We start from the raw sequence: 19,591 nt of genomic DNA, 5'->3' as shown, positions 1-19,591 counted from the left end.
GGATTTGAAGAGAGTGTGCTAACTACACAGGACATTCAGTTAATATGCAGTAACCCATAAATATATGTAGAATATGTACTGGTGCATTCTTTTACTTTCTGTGTGCTGTGTATACAAAATAATCCTGTATTTTGATATCCTCTATATTAACCCATATCTTTATTTGTGTTATAGGTGCCCTATGCTGAACTGGGAGGAAAAACATTGATATTGACAGTGTACGACTTTGATCGTTTCTCCAAGCATGACGTTATTGGGGATGTAAAAGTTCAAATGAACACTGTCGATTTTGGTCATGTGACTGAAGAATGGCGGGACTTAGTTAGTGCTGAAAAAGAAGAGGTATGTTTTTTTTGTTTTTTTTTTAACGGTAACTGTTTAATCTTTTTGATATTGTAATTAATTGTAGGGGGAAGAAAAAAGTATATACAAACTGTTGTGTTTCCCTTCACTGCAGTGTGTAAAGTGGAATATGTGCCTCTTAATAAATGCTGACTTCCATACATCATGCATAGGTTACAACTCACACAAATGCACACTGCCATGGATCATAGAAGGAATGTACCAAATCACAGGAACAGCGCTCCTGACAATATTCAGGCCTACATTTATAACAGTTGTTAACATTTGATCCAGACAAAGATTTTTTTACCTCTTGATAAATATATCATGAACATTATGTATATTTACATTGAAAAATTCACTTGTAGAGCTGTAATGTTGGTGGTGAATTTTTTCCCACTATGAATTTATTTATCCCCCCCCCCCAAATAGTCATAAGTGCGATACAGTGTGATCATCTGGTAGGAGCTGAGGAAAATGTAAACTGCCTGTGAAGGGCATGATGGATGTCCAGGTGCAGAACAAGTCAGTGTAAAACTGATTCAGCAAATTTAAGTCTGCAAAACCAGATAAGATCTAGATAAACATCATCAAAACTATATACAGGACATTACAGATCAGGTCCAATAATTCAGGAAAATAATTTGAAAAGTTTATATGTTTATAAAAACTTTATTGATAACCAAAGTGATATTACTTCATTCTGGCTAGAATTTTGAGCTCCCTGTGAGGTCAATGTATAAAGTACACTTACTATTATCAAGGTCCTTGTCTCATCCACTAAATGATGGTTTGCTCCAGGAAGCTTATCATTACACCACGATATTGCTCACTTTAGGAAGCTTCTGAGTCATAAAATTGGCCTTTCTGCTTAGAACTAATGCAGTCTTTAGACAAGCCTCCATCATTATAGGTTGTGTGAGAGTTCTAATATTCTCTTATTCTGCTCAACCAATAATTAGGCATAAATTGCAACAAGAGTTCAATAGCACTCCATTAAACCTAGCTAGATGATGCAGCTCTCAACTGGTGGGCCAGTTCACATGGGCAGACTTAACAATGTGCAATTGAGTTTTAAGGTACATTTTGGTGCAGAGCTTATAATTTATCCACTTGCAGTAAAACTTATTTAAGTACTGTATCTGGTTTACTTACAACCTTTTTTTCAGAGATAATTCTTTTCATAAAGCAAATGTATAATTTTTATAATATGTTTTTAATGTGTTGTATACATTTTTCCTTATTTATACTTGTCACCCTAACACTGTATTAGTGTTGATTGTTAGGTTGGCAGTTAATGACATACAGCTGGTTAATTGCTAGAATAAAATCGACATTTTGACACTGATGGCTTCATCCATTTAAATGTGTTTTTATACAAAAAAGCATACAATTCTGTATACAGTAAAAAATGTGTAGAACAGAGCATAGAGAAATATAAACAGATCAATATCGCCTTCATGTAATCAAGGATTTACTTTGCTTATATTTCTATACCATAGAAGTTCAATTGCACTATCTCTTTTATCAGATTACATGTGGCCCTGTATTCAGTAAGACTCTATTATGTGCATTTTGTCAATTTACCATTATTCAGCCATTATCCTTTTTTTTTATTCTCTATGTTATGTCTGACTCAGTTGCTAAGGCCACTTCTTTCTGTCAAACACTAAATCATATTTTATATCTAATCGTTTCATTTTTTCCACCAATGCTCATTCATTCAGCCTGCCAACTATATCTAGGTAGAAACGTGCAGTTAGCCAATTTGCCAGTGAGCCAGATAAAAGGCCCAGTCACACACATCGTTCTCGGAACTGCGTTTTAAAATAACTATATTTTTATACAGATCAATATAAAGGCTCTCCGAGAAGTGTCTTTTTATATTGTCTCATACATTTATTTTTATGGTACCGTATAACTTCTATTTTAAGATTTTATTTAAATGATTTAAGATTTTATTTAAATGTCCAAGAATAGCATTACATAAGCAGGTTGTTTAGTAAATGTGATCCCCTTATGTGGCACAATTCAATTAGAATAGGAGTGTTTTACTGTATATCAGACAGGGAAAATAGGGATACAGAGTTATTGTTTCCTCCTAGATTCAATAGATATACAGTAGGTATCTGTTGAATTCTGTATTCTAAAATCATATTGAGCATTATATTGCTTTAACATGTAAATATTCCATTTTTACAGAACCTGACCTTGACCACCACTTTTGAGAGCAAGGAATATAGTTCATACACTGTCCCTTTCCCCCAGACATGTATTTGTATTACAATAAGTGACACCTTTGTATGTAGGAAGATGATAGCAAATAGCAGTCATGACAGACTGCAAAAAATAAAAAGGCTGTCAGAAAACTGTGCAAACATTCTTTAGAATGGTCAGTCTTATATACTATATTTGCATTTTATTCTCGTTGCCATGAAACTGGAGAAATGTGGCATACAAGCATACAGGCAAATTAGGAATATATACAGAAGTATGGGAAGCATGAGAACGATTGTATTATTGAGGAAGGCAGAGCTTTACACCAACCCCAAACCTAAGAAATGTATTTTTAGCTATATCTAGCTGCCTGTGATATAATGCTGCTGTGTAAACAACTGTGTTTACCTATGTAAATTGGGAGGAATGTAAGATGCGATGCAAAATTTGGGTGTAGCCGAAGGAAACAATGGATTTCCCTAAATATGTACAATATACAGGTACAAGGTTAGGTGCTTGGGTTAGTATCAGTGACAGAATAAAAGAACATTTTGGGTATATATTCACTGCTTGATTTTGTGAAAGTCAAGATAAAAATATTGCTTAAAATATTTGTAAAGCATTGTACATGATTCACTTGTCAATTCCATACATTTTCAGAAAATAACTACTGGTATTCTTCAGTGACAAAGATACAGCAATGAAATATTACAACCTTAAAATGTCAAACATATATATTTGAATGGTATCTGAGGTTAGCTATGTTCCCCATTCTGCTCTAGCGTATGACATTCTTTTCTACTGTATAAATACTGTACAGTTCTTAAAAGCATAACAAATAGACAGAGACCATATTGCTAACATTAAAAATTAATAAAAACTATGTTTCTTGCAGGCTCAAATTTTATACATGTTACAGCAATAGCTTTTAGTCTACATATTTGACTCTTTCGCTCGCTGGCAACTATCAGCTCAGTCCCCAAGATATACACACAGGGGCAGATTTACATATGGTTGAATATCAAGGGTTAATTAACCCTCGATATTCGACTGCCGAATGTAAATCCTTCGACTTCGAATATCGAAGTTGAAGGATTTACCGCAAATAGTTCGATCAAAGGATTTAAATCATCGATCGAACAATTTTTCTTCGACCAAAAAAAATAGGACCTTCCCCATAGGCTAACATTGCACCTCGGTAGGTTTTAGGTGGCGAAGTAGGGGGTCGAAGTTTTTTTAAAGAGACAGTACTTCGACTATCGAATGGTCGAATATTCGAACGATTTTTAGTTTGAATCGTTCGAGTCGTAGTCGAAGGTCGAAGTAGCCAACGAGCAAGGTAAATGGGCCCCCACAATGTTTTTTTCTTCTATGGAAGAAGCATATTATGTCATTTATTTTTATTCAGCATGAAATGTCAATCATATCTGGAAATTCATATCTGCAAAGGTGAAATACTGCCACTGTGTACACATTGCTATGAGGGCTTTTTCATGCCAATAGCCAGTTGCAGCCTCTAAAATATAACAAGTATTGTGTTACTGATTGTTTTTAAGAAGAACTAAACCTTAAAAATGAATATGGGTGCTTTTGTAGATCACTTACCAAAAGTCCACTAAATTAGTTCCAGAGTTCTGTCACCCCCTGTCATCCCCATTGTTCAACGCGAGTTTAATTTGCTATTTCATGAGCTAAACAGGGCAATATACTCCATATATGCTCCATATATGATCCTTGTGAAGTAACTAATTACTTGTGCACTGGTAATCTAGCTTCCTCACAGCCATACTTTTAAACAAGTGTAGGCTAGATTTTTTTAAAAAAAAATTTAAATGTCCACATTAAAAGTGGGTGTCAAATTGAAATTTGAACCTAAGTGGCTAGTAGAAGACTTACTGAAATCAGGGCAGAAACCTCCACATGTCCCTACCAGAAAGTCAGCGTTGTGGGTGGTTTGCAAAAGACAGGTTTTCCCATTCTGCAGTGACCCAAATTCTAATAGGAGGTCAATTGTTTTTGCCCAAAAATGCCATTTGTCCTAGTGTTGATCTTAGTGGGTGGTTAAAATGTCCTTTATACAGTGAAGACTCCTTAATATTTTAACTTATGCATATCTATCCAGTTCCATTTCAGCATATGGAGAGAGTATAATACTTTTCTGTTCATTTAGCAGTATGTAAAAAGAGCATAAAACGAATTCTGAAAATACTAGCAGAATGGTTCACCAAGTTACTGCTTTAAAAAGCTTTTATTGAAGAAGAGCAGAGCCAAAGATTTACTTTTTTTAGAAGGAGAGGTGATTGGTCCATTTGGAAAAAGCACAAGGGAGAGAGTCAAAAAGCAAAGAAATAAACAACAAATTGAGTTTAATAATAATACATTTGGGGACAGTGGATTAGAGATAAGGGATGTTTCTGGCAATGTTCTCTAATGTTATTGCAAGCTAATGCAACATCCCAGACAGATTGCTTAGGGGACAGCCTATACATCAGTGCTCTCTCCTATAATAGGAAAAACTAATCAGAGAGCTGACTCATGGGAGGATTCAGAGAACAGCACACTGGCAAAGGCAATGTCATGTATCAGGTCTAGATTTAACCTATTTGCTTCATACATATACTGTATATCGTTACCCATGTAACATTTAATTCATGTAAAGTATCCATATTCAAGCAACTTAAAAATACTGAACAGCTAAAGGTGACAACTTGATGTACTTCTTGCTGATTAATATCTGCCTGTCAGGTATCAATTGGACAAGCCCATCAATGGGTCCAAGTTGCTGACTCGCTCTGGAAGCACCACCTTAGCTACCTTTACTCATACTGTGAGCCCCCCATGTGATGGAGGAGGTGTATGCAATAGAGAAAACAATTGCTGGCAGTGTAATTTTGAATCCAGAGTTAATTTCCTTTTAATGTTAATAATTAACTCTTTTTAAACATGCAATATTTTTTGTATGATAGGAATACAAATAGTAACATATTGTATGTTTAAGTTATCTGACTGCTTTCTCTCTATTCTATTTTATCTTGCCATATCAGCAGCAAGTATTATGAATATTTAGGAAAATCAGCCAATTAGATAGAACGATATTCTTGAGTATAAGTAGATTTAAGACCAAAAAGATTTTCACATGGCATTTGGACAAAGACTGGAGACATTGTTTGCCCTTTCAATTGTTTCCACAATTTTGTGTTTTCTGCTTGTCTAGGGTTGAAATCACCAAAGTATTGAAATCTAAAATAATATATGAATTTATGCATTTAAACAGAAAGTAGACTGGATAATGATGAATGAAAAATGAACTAGTTTCATCCTCCATATCTTGAAAGTTTGGAGATTCATTAATGTTTTGCACGTGAAGGGCTTTTTGGCTCCTTTTAGCTCATCTCACCCTAACCAGGCTAGGTTTTTTGATTCGCTACTCCACAAGTTCTACCCACTCAGAAGCCATGTTCCAATATCTTGCACCGATGAGATCTAACAAGACCGAAGCAGGCTGTCTACAAGTTTGGAAATATGGCTCTGAACGTATTAGGCTGTATCTATGCTATCAGGAGGCATAGTTGGTCAAAGGGACATAATGTAGTGATTTTCATGTCTCCGCCCATAATGCCTTATGTGAAAGTTAAACTCTCATTTTTGGTATTAAGGCAGTGCTATGTATAAGGCACGAGGCAAGTAAATATATTCTGTTTTCAGAAGGCCTTGTGCTGCATGTTTTGCACATGAAGGGATTTTTGGCTCCTTTTAGCCCCTCTCACCCTAACCAAGCTAGGTTCTTTGCATTGAGATTCAATACAGACGCCCCAATTCAACTTCTGACCTTTTGCTTTCTATGTGAACTTAAAGGGATTCTGTCATGATTTTTATGGTGTCATTTTTATTTCTAAATTACATTGTTTAAACTACAAATAAATCACTCTACCATATAAAATTTGATTCCTGAACCAACAAAGTGTATTTTTTTTAGTTGTAATATTGGTGTGTAGGCTCCATCTCAGGTCATTTTGCCTGGTCATGTACTTTCAGAAAGAGCCACTTTAGGATGGAACTGCTTTCTGGCAGGCTGTTGTTTCTCCAACTCAATGTAACTGAATGTTTCGCAGTGGGATCTAAATTTTACTATTGAGTTCTATTCTTAGATCTACCAGACAGCTGTTATCTTGTGTTAGGGAGCTGCTATCTGGTTACCCTCCCATTGTTTTGTTGTTAGGCTGCTGGAGGGGGAAAAGGGACGGGTGATATCACTCCAACTTGCAGTACAGCAGTAAAGAGTGACTGAAGTTTATCAGAGCACAAGACCCATGACTGAGGGCTGCTTAAAAATTGACAATATGTCTAGCCCCATATCAGATTTCCAAATTAAATATAAAGCAGTGCAGTGCAGAATTCTGCTGGATCAGCACTATTAACTGATGCGGATCCCTTTAGGATTCCTTTAATTACCAAAGATTGCCAAAGCCGACCAACTCAACTCTACAGGGAAATCCCATTGACCTCTATTATGTTTACTCCTTTTTACCAATACTGATGTTTGTTCTTACAAATTGAATATATGTACTATCTGTATTACCCTATTATTTAAAATAAGTTTTTAAGTTTTTGAAAGAAAGAAAGAAAGAAAGAAAGAAAGAAAGAAAGAAAGAAAGAAAGAAAGAAAGAAAGAAAGAAAGAAACTAAAAGTAACATAGCTAATGTCCAGGATCCACCTAATGCCCCTTTATGCATACAGGCTGAGAGGTGAACTTTGTATCTGTTGATCCAAAACCTACAGTCAAACTATTTTTTGGTGTTATTGTGCCTTTAAATTTGAGTGAACTTGATACATAGTTTGTATACCTGGTTACAGATGAAGCCACTTGGATTTGTGAGTTAAATGCGTCATGACTCAGGGTTAATCAAAGAAACTGTGTTATCTAAAGTTATCTTAACTCATTTAATGCATTTAACCTTTTCATTAGCATACCAAAGCACCATTGTTCACAATGGGGAATGGTTTAATTAGATGGGATGCTGTGACACAATTTTCTGTGTTAAATGGGATAAGTGGGATATCTGTGTTTAGTTATTCTGTGTCAAACAGGCAAACCAAAGTGGCTGCATCTGTATATGCAGCTTTCAAGACTATGTGAAATATTAGAAACCTTATGGAGTGATTTATCAAGGTTTGAATTTGAATTTTTGCCACTATTTGAGGGTTTTTTTTTTTTTTGCAAAAAACTCACAAATTCAAATTCTATTTTCTATAGCTTGAATATAAAAAAGTGGTATGTATTAAGCAAAAAAAAAAACTCGAATGTAAAAAAATCAGCATCTAAAAGCTGGTGAGTTCATGTAGAAGTCAATAGAAGTTGGCCTTGACAAAATTCAAGCCATTTTTTAAATTTGAGTTTTTGAGTTTGTAAACTCACAAATTTGAGTTTTTTATGCCTATAAACTTGACAAATGTGAGTATTCGATTTTTTTCATGATTGTATTCAGGCAAGTTTTTTTAATTAGAGGTCTTTTTTTAATCGTGGGGTTATTTAAAGTGGATAAAAATGCCAAACCTCACGAATTAGAATTTTGATAAATAGGCCTCTAAGAGTCTTATTTATCAAAATCTGGGTATTTAAATTAAAAAAGTCTAACTAAACTATAATTCACAATATTACATACAATATTACAAACTTGATAAAATCGAGAAAAAATCCAAATTGTAAGTTTTTTTCGGAATCTTTTCCCGGATCGCTCAATTCTTTCAGGCTTTTTCCTTAAAACCCAGAATTTTTTTGGATTCTTGCCTGAAAAAAAGTCAGAAATAGTCGGATTTTCAGGCTAATTTCAGCACAGACCACGGAAACTTCCAAATAGGATAGGGACCTCTCTCATTGACTTATATACAACCTTGACAGGTCTGAGATGCTGGATTTTTGGATTCTGACTTTTTCCATCCTTGGGGTATAATAAATCTTGAAAAATGTGAGGGGTTTTTTTTCCACTATAATTTGGATTTTATAGTAAAAAAAACCATTTTTTGAATTTTTGGCATTTGGATTCTAATAAATAACCCCCTTAATGTCCATTTGTTCTACACGTAGGGGCATATCTATTGTGTGGTGTAAAAAACAGGAGAATAATTCGCCACTCATCTCCAAGCATCGCTGTCCTCCGGAACCTACTTACAACGGTCTGATGTAGTGTAAAATAACAGTGGATAATCTGGTGTTTGCATAGCGTAAAATAAAACACACCTTGATAAATACGTCATTTATTTTACACAGCTTTTTCAACGAATTTTCATTTAACACAGCATAATAAATAGGCCTCTTATGCCAATTTCACTTGTAATTGTCCAAAAAACTAACATTTTAAGAGATTTATTTTTTTGATAATTCAGCACTTTTTTCTATTTCTACTTTTCGTATTCAGATCTTCTTTTAACTTTCATGGCATTGGTGGTTTTAGAGAAATAGAGTTAAATTGTGGTTTCAATTCATACAGCTGACATAACATCTGCATTAAAGAGGAATTAATTACAGACTAACCATAAACATAACATTTATTACTCCCCCTTATGAGAGCCAAGGCTCCCTAGGCAGAAGACTAAACTTAACAGTGTTTTATGGTAAAATCACAGCATATACTTCTATGTTGTTTTTTCTCGTTTGCTAAACCCATTGCTTGTATATTGCAATAATCCAGTCCGAGTAGTTATGTAAAAGTTTTATATCAGAGACTAGTTTGGCTACTTGTCTGTTTTCCTAAGAGAAATTAAAAAAAGAAGCATATTTACCTTTCTCTACAAAAGCTCACAATTATCATTTTAACAGGGTTATAAAGCACTAGAATAACCATGATGCACAATAGAATAGAATTCTTAACAACAGCTAATACAGCTTTATTATTGTACTAATGAATGTTAACAAGGTATTCAAGATATTTATTCATAATTTAACACTATGGTGCCTCACTGGGATCTTGAATTGGAATTATGTATTATTTTAAAATGACATTCCATTAAATAATAAAATGCACTGAAGTTCTATACCATCATGTGGTCGCCATTGCAGGGTGCTATTATGGTTGCCACTTCATTAGGTATATATTTATTTTCAATACAGTACCCACTGTTTTTTTTTGTTGTTGTTTGTTTTGTAGACAGAAAAAGGTTACAAAATGCTTCAGTAAAAGGTGACCCAGTTGCAAGCTATATAGCCTGACATAGCTGGCTTAGAAGCAAATTCTTAATGCAATGTCTGCTGTTATTATTAAATTTAAAAGACAATTATTTTAAAAGCAAAGAAAGTCAAATGAACTCACTGGATTTTTTTCTTTTGTTTGATTTACTCCATATTGTAAAGCACAGAATGAACTTTTTTCTTAAGCTATGTTTGACATTTGAATCTTTTTTCATGCTTTTGCATTTAAGGCCTGAAGGGATTATTTTCCAATCTTGCATTATAGCATTTGAAAATCAAACTAGTTTTTATTATGATACTGCATAATTAGCATGCTTCTAAGTATTAAAAACAATGGTTTATGAATTTTTTGTGAATATCTGTATTAATTTATATGTACATGCATAGGCTCTTATATTAGCAGGCATAAGTAGTCTGTATCACACATAAAACTTCTACTGGAAAAGTAAATATAATATTAGATAAAGATTATTGGCCTTTCATTAATATCATAATTGAAGATAACCAAGAGTGGAAGCAGACTCAGGTATAGGGGGACACTCATTAAAGCAGTTTCATTAAAAATCTTATGGGGGGTCCTTAAATGGTTTTTCTAGGACTCAATGGGGCAAATTTACTAAAGATTGATGCACATTTTTAGCGACAATTCATGTATTTGCCTTGAATTAACATCTGATGTAGTTGTGCAAAGTATGGCAAAATTTTCCAAAGCAAAAATGCAGGCGTTAGTAAATTGCACCAATATATTTAGCTACCACGTTGATCCCATTGGTCCAAATCAGTGTTAGCTGTGACTCTTTAACAGTAACCTATTACTTCATGTCATTACATTACCAGTAGTGTTGGTTGATCATGATATCAAATAGCTCACTTTCTTATGTGACCAAAAGTCATTTTAACTACAAAATATAAAAATGTTGTGTTGGTTACAGCACATTTAAGTCTCTGTTAAATAAAAAAAGATCAATGGAAACAATATGCTTTTCTGTTAGCCCCTGGGTCATTGAGCCTTTTCAGGAGTCAGTCCATTAGAAACAGAGACCATAAAATGTATAATAAATTTCTCATACAGAAATGTCACAGACGTCAAGGCTCTCGGTTCATCTTTTCTTGTGTTTGTACATAAGTCTTTTTTATAATACATTCTAAATTATTCATGTATTGATTCAGTTTTCCATAGGGGTATGGGAAACATATAGGTACTGTAAATGAGTATGAAGGTGTAGTAATATTAAAATATATTAGTGATATACGAGTGAAATGGAGTTTAACAAATAAGGATATTACAGATAAATATTTAGATGGAGCTAAGAGAGGAGAGTTTGAGAATGAGCACTACTTAATAGTAAGGAAATGAAATTGCCTTATAAATGGAATAAAGTGTGAAAAGGCCTAATTGCTCAAGGTCCAATATATTTTCTATGCTCCACAAGTTGCATCAACATTGTATTATATTCCATTGAAAACCACTTGCTGTACAAGATAATTAGTTGGCTTTAATACCCTATTACTAAATGTTTTAAGTCAGAAATTTCCATTTTACAGATATAAAAACTTTTATTTCAACGTTTATTATATTTTTTTGTTTAAAGTGAATACTGAAAATAAAATAGAAGTCATTTAAAAGGGACCCGTCACCAAAAAAAATTATTAAAAATCCTATTTTATCACATTAGTCAAGCAAAATGAACTTAAATTACACTATATAAATTATTTGAATCTTGTTTCCTTTAGTCTGGGAATTCAAAATGATAGCAAACAGGCAGCAGCCATTTTGTGGACACTGTTATTAAGGCAAGCCTTGCATCATCTCAGAATCTTGTTTGTGCACCAGAATGGGGGACCTGATGTCCATCCCCATGCCCTGGTTACACAATTAAATGGTAAAGAAAACGGGGGAATGTGGGGAGAGCAGTGACATCTAGGAAGTGCTGAATGGAAAGTGAAAGTAATTGTCTGCCCCGCCTCTATGCCCATGGCATAGAGGAGGGGCAGACAATATTTGATTGACAGCTGAGATTTTTAAATGAGTTTACAACAGCTATGAATGCTTTAATAAAAAATAGATATTGGATTTCATGTTTAATTTGAAAAGGACTTTTATTATACAGATTTTTGTGTCTGGGTGACAGGTCCACTTTAAGAAGTACTTTTCTGGGAGTTAGCTGTATTTTGGACTTTGAATAGGTTTCTTCCCTCCAGGGCCCAGAGAAATGTCAGCAGAGGGTAGAATGCAAGAGGCTTCTGCTCAGACAAGCCTCCTGCAAATATCTAAATATAGCTCTTGGGACATCAGCCCTGTACTGTATGTCACATTCATATATGTTGTAAGTAACTCTCGAAAATATCTGTATGACAATTGTTTAAGGAGATACTGACATCAGAAAATAACTTTTTTTATTATCTATCATAACATTGTCTTTGAATGCCATTTATAATTTTGCCATAACAGTATTTGCCTGATTCTTTTACATCACCTTCTTACTACTCTGTTCCTCTATGAGGGGGCTGCCATATTTGTGCATCAGTAGTCCGTTACCATTAGAAACTCTAACTGACAGGTTGAGAAGGGATAGTCAGGTTGGCAAAACAGTCAGGTTTAGGAACTTCAAGTAACAATTACTTACAAAGCAGAACTATCAGAGAAAAATTATCAACATTGACCTATAGTTGACTTTTGCTTCAAGCAAAAAAAAAATATATATATATATATATATATATATATATTTATATATATATATATATATATATATATATATATATATATATATATATATATATATATATATATATATATATATATATATATATATATATGATTAGTCAAACCTGGTGCACTCTCAACCACTGCCACAAATGCCTGGGTGCTGATGAAAGCAATCACATGTATATATATCCAAAAGAAAGCACTCCAAGGACTTTATAGTGCAAAAATCAATTATTATTTATTTTGACATTTAGGCGCCATTACTCAGGCATCTTCAGGAAGGTATTCCTGAAGGCCTTCCTGAAGACGGGCCGAGTGATGGCGCCGAAACGTCGAAATAAATAATAATTTACTTTTGCACTATAAAGTCCTTGGAGTGCGGTTTGTTTTGGATGTGTATATATATATATATATATATATATATATATATATATATATATATATATATATATATATATATATATATATATATATAATTATACAGTATACTTTTGTCATATACATATATAATCTCCTAATTTTTATACAGCAGTAAATTAAAAAAATATTTAAATTGAGCATATAAGCAAAAAGAAGAAAATCCTTATTTAATTTATTTAAAAGCACACAGGCCTTAGAATTCCAGAGAGACCATCTTGTCAATAAACTGAATTATAACGTTAATACTGTACCATTTCACATGGCATTCTCTGGTATCCACCTGAATATTCAAGTGACAACAACAAGAAATAGAAAGCTAGAATTGGATAATATTGTTAACACAGAAGTAACTGGTAACAAATCACCAATCATCTATTGTATCAAAGATAAAAACGGAGTACTTAATACTATTATTGTGTAGTAATAGTGGACAATGTAATAAATTGAGTTAACACAAAATATGTGATGCAAATATTTTTTACTTTCTGGCAAAAAATGACTCCACCTTGAAGCAGGTTTTTGTAATGAGCAGTGTGCAATTGAAATGTGCAATGTAATACAATGAGCATTATAACATTGCAAAATACTAGATAGTTTTTTTTTTATTTGTATTACTTTATGTCTTCATATACAGTCTTTTGAAAAATATGAGTGCAATCAGTTGCATCAGATCAGGTGCAAATGATTAGAACATTGTTAGAGAGGATCATGGAGGAACCTCAGACATTTTGTTTGGTTTGTTCTGCGTGAAATCATCTGGCTTAGACTGAAAAAGCTCTCTGAATCTTTTAGAAAGAAGCATATAGATGCCTAGGAGTTTAGGAAGGTTTATAAAAAGATCTCCAAACAACTGGACATCAATCATTCCACTAAAAGACATATATTGCACAACATATTTAGGGACCCTTGTTGCCTTTTCTTAAATGACAGAGGGCACCATGGGGTTTTAAACATGTTGACAAGTTTGACATAAACCATAACTTTGCTACCTTCCTGATGGAGAAAGAAACATTTTTCACCAAGTAAATTGTGATATTTGTTATGCAAAGCATAGACTGATCTTCCAGTAGACCACTTATTTTCCAGTAAATTCAAAGCAGCAATTTGGATTGGTATACTGAAAAAAATCAGTATTAGACTGAAAAAGGAAAGATTAACTTTTACATGATCAATATATAACATACAGAAAATAAATACATATCATAGACAAATGTTTGAATCAAAAGACTTTATGGGGCAGATTTATCAATGGTCGAATTGAAAATTAGAATTTTCGATTTTTTTTATGGTCAAAACTGTCAAATTCGATATAGGGGTTAAACAATTTCGATTCAAGTTTTTAAAAAAAATTTTAATTTGATTTTCGAGATTTATCATACTCTGGCCCTTCAAATTCGACTATTCGCCACCTAAAACCTGCCGAATTGCTGTTTAAGTCAATAGGAGAGGTCCAGGGATCAATTTCCTGACATTCAAGTATATCTCGGAGAAAAAACTCAAATCAAGTTTGATGGAATTCGATTCAAAATTTTCTGGTCGTTTCAATTCGTCCGAGTTTGAAAAAATAGATTTTAATAACACATTTCGATGTGAGTTTGGGGGAGTTTTAAAAAACTCACATGAATTCGAAAATCTACCTTTGATAAATGTGTCTACCATTGTTGATAGGACTCCTGTAACATTACTAATGTTAGACGCTTTTGCATACAGAGAGATTGCAGCTGCTGGCTTTTGTAGGCCAATGTAAACTCACAGCATTGTGCATGTGCATGTTACTCATTGCCTAAAACAGTTATCTTATGTACACTAGGAAGGAGAGTGAAACCAAAGTCACATGAAGTTGAAAACACAAAGTACAAGCTCCATCGCTCTTGTTCCATTAGCAATGAATTTCATAAATCTGAAACTGTATTTCCTATCATTTCCACTTACCCTCTTGATCTTATCATTCGCTTTTTGGCACTGGAAGTCCTAAAGAATTGAGTATACCCAGATACCATTTGTGCACATTATAATAACACTCTTTTGGGCACTCATTTTTTTTGTAAATCTTACTGCAAGGCTTCCAGTACAGGTCAGCTTATTTTCCATGGAAGCAATTGCATTATGTCTTCCCATTTCCCGTCATAATAGGATAAAGATTAGCTCTCCACACCATACAATTGCCATATTATTTTACTGTAATTATGGTAGAACTGTGCAGTTTAACATCTTGCAACATCTTGTCATGTATAAAAGAAAACAGCTTCAGCATATATTATGTTTCCATTTAATGTTTAATTCATTCATGGAAAAAGCTTTGTGACAAGCTATAGTTAATAAGTTTTCCATGCTGTCAGAAGTAATAATATTATGATTCTGTTCTACATTAAATTAATTTTGTTTTGTGCAATGGGCCACATAAACGTGAGTGACATTTAGAAATATAATCAGGCAGAAGCTACAAGGAAGCCAAGTTACAAAACAGAACGAGATACAACCAGCAGAGCACAGCACCCATCTGTAGGCATTAGTGGTAAGAGGCACAGTGCAAAGAAATGTCATTGCTGTGAGACTTCCTTTTAGTTTCACTTCAAAGGAAAAGCTTTAGACTTGTTTTCTTTCCCTTTTTTTCCCTTTTTAAAGTATTTCCCTTGAACTGAGGCACGTTAGAGTTGACACCGTGACCCCTATTTGGAAAGAGAAGAGCATTTTCCTCTGTCTAATCTCTGATTTAAAGTGCTTTCAAGCATAACCTTTTAGAGTGTGTAAGAGACAGATGATTGTGCAGGCTTTTCAGCTAATGACAATCAAGTAGCATTTTCATAAAGCCCAAATAATAGTGTTTACTCGTGGAGCATCTTCACATTCTGCAGAAGAGCAACACTCTCCATATACACAGTTAACAAAATATTTTGAAGTGCTTACATCTTGGAAAAGAATCGTAAAGTGTTATAGTCCCTTTCTCAGTACTAGAAAATCATACAGTAAAAAAAAACAAAAAAAAAACAGTGGAGCAAAAACTATTCCAACCCCAGCCCTTATAGACATTTGCACACTTAGCTTATATGGTTCGTGATCATTATGATGTGTATATAGTATTAGTGTAATTAAATGTTTTTGGTTTGTAAAATAAAAAAAATGCATTTTATAGAAATAACATATATTAATGTATTGTATGAATTATCATTTCACTTGGGCAAATGTATCATCCCTTTACATAGATAGCAAGTATAGAAGCATAATTATTATGGGCATAAACCTTCCTTCTCTTCTATGTGCCTTTGTATATATATATATATATATGTGTGTGTGTGTGTATGTGTGTGTGTGTGTGTCTGTATGTGTGTGTGTGGCAACTGCTAAATTGAAGCCAAGACAGCTACAGAGAAGCATAATATTGCCACTCTGTCCTATTGAAGTCTACAGTTTGTCTCAGTTTATGCTATTTCTATAAAGGTACTCTGTTCATTTGTGTTTTCCTCTTCATTTGGATTTTTCAAGAGCTGATATTTTTATCAGATTGCTGTTTTAACCGCACCTAAGCTGTTATCTCTCAGGCTTCCTAACCATAGGCTTCCTTATAACCTCACATTGCCCTCCTTTTTTCTACATCACCTTGCATGAAGCCCAATAGAGCTATAACCAAGAAGCCTGGATGTGCGGAATGGTATCAGTGAGGGCATGACCTGACAAATAGGGCTTTAAATGATACTGTTCAAAGCATGGATAATTGTCTAGGTTCTCTTCCAATCTATATAGGGAGATATAATTCCATGGCAGTATTTATTTCCCTCTTCTAAGCACAATTCTGCAGGATAAACAGAAGGAATCAAGTTGTTTTGGAAATAAACTTTACGAATAGGATTCTTTCCCAAATCAATGATTTTCTTTTAGTTCTCTGATAGGCTAACTAAATAGCATAGAATCAACCATGTTTGGTTTTTCAATTAACTATATTAATTAAAAGTCAAAATTATTTGGACACCGATTGACTGCAACAGTCGCGCATATGAAAATTGTCGTTCGCGTCAAAATTATTTTAACCCCCATTGACTTCAATGGGTTTCGCGAATTGTTTGCATTTCGTAAAAAAAATTTCCACCATTTTGTGAATTTTTTGGCTAAGCGAAACGGTACAAATTTGCCCATCACTATTTCTGTTATATATATTGTTAGATAAGGCATTTATTATTGTTTATTATCATATAATAATAAACAAAATCAATCAGAAATGTACAGACTATAATTAAGGAACAGAAATGTATACTTTGCTACGAAACAGTCTTGCTGCCAAATGGAACACATGACAGTTTCTGATTTTTATCAATGTAACAGTGGCATAAATTTGTTAAATTCATAGTAGGCAGGTTTTCAATACAATATTTTGGTGATGAGGGATCGTAAGTCTTACAATTCTCTTGACATTTCTGGGGCTTCAATTAAATTTGCATGATTAAGGATATTTGGAATATCTAGCTCATGAACTCAATTAGTTTCTCATTTGTGACCTGCTCGAGACAAATGTGAATGTGATATCCTGTCGTGTTATAGGCATATTTTCTAGATACTACAGAGTAGAAATTATATGAAGCAAAATTGTGCTTACAGGTGTGTGATCTGCATGCAAGATATTTTCTTCCATTTCTGTTAACTTCTTCACTGAACATGTTTTTTTTACCTTCAGGATTCTCAATACTTTTGGGCTGTTTGCACTGGTTTTTGATAATCCAATAAATTCGACTTGTCGTGTCATGGCAAAAAAGTTGCCCAATTCAAATTGATGCTCCATTTTGTCATGACTTTTTGTCGCACCAATTTTAAAGGGATTTGGGGTTGGGAGTTGAAATTTTTTGGGAGTTTTTTTATTTATTTATTTAACATTTAAATTTGCTGTACATGTAACACCTTTCAATTAAAAAATGGCATGCATTGCACACTGTATAAGTGCTTAGCTCTCTGTTAGTCTGCTGTTCTAATAGATAGCACTAATACCAAATCCGAGAGCTGGCTGGAGCCATCTAACACCACTTTACAATTTTCATGTCATGATCAAAGTCATTTTCTCCAATACATTATTTATTTGCTTAGAATGAAAAAAAAAATTCCACAGTTGCCGCATGATACCTATGTAATAATTAGGCCACCAGAGACCATCTTCTGCAAATCACATCACTTAAGAAACTAGAGAGGCATGAAACTTTCTTCTCTATACATCATTGTCATTTCATATGGTAAGGTTATGTAAGCCTCTGGAGCTAAAAATCTGTTATTTAGGGTTTTTTTTTTAACTGTCTGGAGTTACAAAGTTAGAGGCTTCGTAGCTTAACTAATAAAAGTTACATTGCTTTTTATTCATTATCAAAGAATGAAATTGTTGTACCGTATATACCCGAGTATAAGCCGAGTTTTTCAGCATCCAAAATGTGCTGAAAAAGTCTACCTCGGCTTATACTCGGGTAAGCGGTACCCGACCCGAGTAGCTAAGATTGCAGTCCCTTTTAATCATTCCTATACCAACAGTACACTTGGGGAGAGACTGCAATATCCCACAATGCCCTCTGTTGGTTATATGAAAGAATAACAGTGCGCCCTCTGTTGGTTATATGAAAGAATAACAGTGACTGCAATATCACACAGCACCATCTGTTGGTTATATGAAAGAATAACAGTGACTGCAATATCACACAGCGCCATCTGTTGGTTATATGAAAGAATAACAGTGCGCCCTCTGTTGGTTATATGAAAGAATAACAGTGACTGCTATATCACACAGCGCCATCTGTTGGTTACATGAAAGAATAACAGTGACTGCAATATCACACAGCGCTATCTGTTGGTTGTATGAAAGAATAACAGTGCGCCCTCTGTTGGTTATATGAAAGATTAACATTGACTGCAATATCACACAGCGCCATCTGTTGGTTGTATGAAAGAATAACAGTGCGCCTCTGTTGGTTATATTAAAGAATAACAGTGACTGCAATATCACACAGCACCCTCTGTTGGTTATATGAAAGAATACAGTGCGCCCTCTGTTGGTTATATGAAAGAATAACAGTGACTGCAATATCACACAGCACCCTCTGTTGGTTATATGAAAGAATACATTGTGCCCTCTGTTGGTTATATAAAAGTATAACAGTGACTGCAATATCATACAGCACCCTCTGTTGGTTATACGAAAGATTAACAGTGATGGCAATATCACACAGCACCCTCTGCACATGGTAGTGGGACAGTGGGACAATTCACACAGTAATCCGTTTGGCAATTCTCTGTCACCATCAACTTTGCAAAGAAGTCCGGTTGATCGCTGGGGGGGTCGCTTTGGCAGAATGTGCGCTGCTGGGAGACAGGGCTGTAGTTGTGTCTAGGCTTATACTAGAGTCAATAAGCTTTCCAAGTTTTCGTAGGTAAAATTAGGTACCTTGGCTTATACTCGGGTCGGCTTATACTCGAGTATATACGGTAGTACTTTTTAGACTTGTATTTTTTTTAACTGTGAAAAAAAAGCTTCGGGATAGAGGACTAGTGATGGGCGAATTTATTCGCCAGGTGCGAATTCGTAGCGAATTTGCGTGATTCGCGGTCGGCGAATAAATTCACAAAACGTGCACAAAAATTCACCGGCGAATGTGCGACGCCGTCCAAAAAACGGACGCCGGCGCCGTTTCGCAAATTCGCCCATCACTAAAGAGGACCTCTTTATTTGGCATATAAAAGTCATTTGTTATGC

The 19,591-nt window shown here is 34.3% G+C and overlaps 1 protein-coding gene across 4 annotated transcripts in view; it reads left to right on the top strand.

Moving 5' to 3' along the window:
* LOC108713136 (synaptotagmin-1) overlaps window positions 1–19,591 on the top strand; it is a 305,972-nt gene that overhangs the window by 243,546 nt on the left and 42,835 nt on the right. For all 4 annotated transcript variants that reach the window (XM_041588587.1, XM_018255925.2, XM_018255926.2 and 1 more), the window contains one exon: window positions 175–342. In XM_041588587.1, the coding sequence (XP_041444521.1) occupies window positions 175–342 (168 nt within the window). The remainder of the gene's footprint in view (window positions 1–174; window positions 343–19,591) is intronic.

This window comes from Xenopus laevis, chromosome 3S (genome assembly GCF_017654675.1).
Source record: "Xenopus laevis strain J_2021 chromosome 3S, Xenopus_laevis_v10.1, whole genome shotgun sequence".
Lineage (NCBI taxonomy): Eukaryota > Metazoa > Chordata > Amphibia > Anura > Pipidae > Xenopus > Xenopus laevis.
This window is presented reverse-complemented; position numbering and strand designations above follow the sequence as displayed.